At 30.7% G+C, this 3755-nt stretch overlaps 1 protein-coding gene across 1 annotated transcript; it reads right to left on the bottom strand.

Moving 5' to 3' along the window:
• Window positions 1-767: 767 nt before the first annotated feature.
• LOC145314789 (uncharacterized) lies at window positions 768-2699 on the bottom strand. The gene is made up of 5 exons (XM_080154868.1): window positions 2686-2699; window positions 2425-2558; window positions 1972-2055; window positions 1442-1536; window positions 768-1074 (listed from the first exon to the last, which is right to left on the bottom strand). Exons 1-5 carry the CDS (start codon window positions 2697-2699, stop codon window positions 820-822), a joined length of 582 nt encoding a protein of 193 aa, XP_080010994.1. The 3' UTR covers window positions 768-819.
• Between the last annotated feature and the right edge of the window lie 1056 nt (window positions 2700-3755).

Here is a 3755-nt window from a genome sequence, read left to right on the forward strand (position 1 = left end):
AGAGTTTGATTTGATTCTAACAAGAACGAAAATTATCTTTAAAGTAAAGAAATATATTTGTAACAGGGTCGATTACGTCCAACAAAATTTATATTTTAATTTATAAGCAAATTATAGGCCAGCCATTGAGAGAGTTAAGCATTACAGACTGACAGGTACATATATAGAGTAGTCTCGCACCTATAATAAGCCACAAGGGGTTATTTGAAGTTGATTAAAATGTCACCGTGAATATCAGGTATTTTCAAGCTCTTTTAACAAATGCTGTATGTAAACACTAATTGATTCACCACAAGCCTCTAGGGGAGGGTGGGGAATAACTGCAAATATCCTACAACCACCCAACGCATTTAAAATACTTTTCTGAAAAGTTCAACCAATTCAGACATAAAAACCTTACTATTTTACATTATGAAATAAGTTATTTAAAATTATTGTAAATCGAAAAAGTGTAATTTAAATGCATATTCTAACGAGAAGCTTAATTTTGTTTAGATTTTTCATCATTGTTATTTTTTTTATTTGATATTCTTATTTTTCAGAAATTTATCAACCAACCAAATCTTTGTCAATATTATTGATATTAGCTGTTGTATACTAACAATGCCATATCAATATGAAACATGGATAACTATGGCGATTAAAGCGCAACTGTCCAGATAGAGTAATCTTGTAGCATTCTTAACGATCTTTAAGTGACAGATGGACAGTCAGAAATACAGACAACTCCTAAGTAATAAAGGAGCTACGCTATTAAACTATTAAACTAAAATTTTAAATGGTTTATTCATGTAAAAAGATTCAGTCAAACAAAACATATCAAATGAGAAACTCTTGAACGGCTAAAGAATTCTTTTCTTGGCTTTCTGGTAAATTCATATCAATATCTTCAAAAACTTCCTCCATTAGTTCCAGCTGTTGCAGTAGTCCAGGTACGGCGGGCACAGGCTCCAGGAAAGCTGGATCCGGCTCCTGGCTGGAGGATTGGACAGGACGGTTGACAAGGTCAATGTTGGACAGGTCTATGACGTCAAAACCATCCACAATGTCTTCATTAATGAAAGGATCTTCAACCTGTAATAATTCATAAGTAATTTTAAACTAATAGATAACACATCTAATATTTAAGAGATTTTTTCTATTATCTTTATTGTTGAGAAAAAAAGGTTCTTATTGTATTTATCAAAAACAACATATATTAGAAAATCTATTTCAAATACTAAAAAAAATATTCAAATAAGTTTTACTATAAAATATTTTTTTTTGTTTGAATAATTTTGCTCCTAGCCCATTGAGTCTTTGAAAAAAAAAATAACTAATGAAATTGTAATTTCGTTTCAGATATTGTGATTCTATTCTGAAAGGTTCAGAAATATCAGAGATAATTTCCCTCAATTGAATAGACTAGGTAGAGAAAGACTTTAAACTGTTCAAATAATACCTGGAAACTTTGTGAACTCTGGCTAAGATCTACAGGATTTGGGAGTAATGGCTGAGGTAAGACTCGCTCAGTTGTTTGCGGAGAAAATCTTAAATCTGAAATTTATATAAAATCAAAGAAAATAATGAAGAATATGCTTTTTTAATTTTGTTTGAATTCCTTTATTTCTTTTTGATAACATTTATTTTGAATAACCTCCCCCCCCCCCCCCTCCCAAAAAACACCCTTTGAAGACAGTATACTGTCAAGGAAAGACCTTTTAAACATTAAAATACTTTTTTTGTCAATAAAAAAATCAACTAACAAAAATAACTTTTGCAAAAGCCTTCATTTTGAATTCAATGTCCTACATTAAAGAGATAAATTAATACAGTATGGCAAAAATGGAATTTTACGAATTATATGTATGTGTAAACATACTTTTTTTCTTCATTATGTATTATACAATTTTGGAATGAAGATGATGCAAATCTGATTAAACACCATTTTCCATCCCTTCCCCCCATCTCCATGTACTAGCTTCCACGTACCTATTTCAGGAATATTATTTTCAAATGTTATTTCTACTTGTTCTGGTTCTAATTCTTCTTCAGGAAACTCGGGTTCAAATGCAACTAAAATAAGGTTATTGATAGGGATTTGATGAAATCTGCATTTTTCTTTTCATTGAAATATGAGCAAATGTATTAAAGTGTATTTATATCTCTATCTTTCATAGATCTTACAAGATTTTCTTAACTACAATTATTTTATGGTAGAAAAAAAGTTTTCCTGATAGAGGCCGTCTAAATAAAGTTTATCCGTTCTTCGGAAAAGCTTCTTTGGAAATTCTATACAAAATCTGTGCTTATGATAATTTTGTATTTACATTTTTCTATTTGGAATTAAAATGAAGGTTTGATAGTCAAATTCTCAAACTGACTAAACCTTTTAGATACACTAAACCATCCTGATATAGTTACGTAGAATCCTTTTTCTTATACCTGGAACTTGTGCTGTAGGTCTTGGCTGGCTAGGAACATTGTTCGGCCTCCTTGGCGGCAGCACCTCCTTGTTTCGCTGACCTGGCAGGACAACTTCCTTGTCACTGAATACTGAAAAACTTTCCTCTGGCGTTCTGAGTGAAAAATATAATATTTTTATGTCATTAAACAAAGCATAATATATTTCAGAAATAGAGCCTTTAAAAAAGAATATTTAAAAGAATCCTTTAAATTTTATTTCGGTTTTAGCTAAACTTTTACGAGCTCTTCATCATGTTAAACGCCAGAAAAGCCGTTTTACTTTTTGTTTCTATTGGTGTAACATTTGATTTTTGAATTTAAAGTTTGAAACTTTTTTATGCTTTCCTATCAAAAAAGTTTACAAATCATATTCATAGACTCTCAACATTTTAATATTATAATTTGTTCCTTGGTCTATTTTGTGAATTCACATTAATATGTGTGTTAATCTGAGGAGATGGCGGTGGCGTAAATCTTGGAGGAGCTCTGCTCAATGCAGGAGGTCTAGTTTGGGTTATATTTACTCCAGAAAATTATTTACTAAGAGTTTGATTTGATTCTAACAAGAACGAAAATTATCTTTAAAGTAAAGAAATATATTTGTAACAGGGTCGATTACGTCCAACAAAATTTATATTTTAATTTATAAGCAAATTATAGGCCAGCCATTGAGAGAGTTAAGCATTACAGACTGACAGGTACATATATAGAGTAGTCTCGCACCTATAATAAGCCACAAGGGGTTATTTGAAGTTGATTAAAATGTCACCGTGAATATCAGGTATTTTCAAGCTCTTTTAACAAATGCTGTATGTAAACACTAATTGATTCACCACAAGCCTCTAGGGGAGGGTGGGGAATAACTGCAAATATCCTACAACCACCCAACGCATTTAAAATACTTTTCTGAAAAGTTCAACCAATTCAGACATAAAAACCTTACTATTTTACATTATGAAATAAGTTATTTAAAATTATTGTAAATCGAAAAAGTGTAATTTAAATGCATATTCTAACGAGGAGCTTAATTTTGTTTAGATTTTTCATCATTGTTATTTTTTTTATTTGATATTCTTATTTTTCAGAAATTTATCAACCAACCAAATCTTTGTCAATATTATTGATATTAGCTGTTGTATACTAACAATGCCATATCAATATGAAACATGGATAACTATGGCGATTAAAGCGCAACTGTCCAGATAGAGTAATCTTGTAGCATTCTTAACGATCTTTAAGTGACAGATGGACAGTCAGAAATACAGACAACTCCTAAGTAATAAAGGAGCTACGCTATTAAACTATTAAAC

The sequence above is a fragment of the Acartia tonsa genome, chromosome 3 (genome assembly GCF_053477335.1).
Source record: "Acartia tonsa isolate MP-2025a chromosome 3, ASM5347733v1, whole genome shotgun sequence".
In the NCBI taxonomy this organism is placed as follows: domain Eukaryota; kingdom Metazoa; phylum Arthropoda; class Copepoda; order Calanoida; family Acartiidae; genus Acartia; species Acartia tonsa.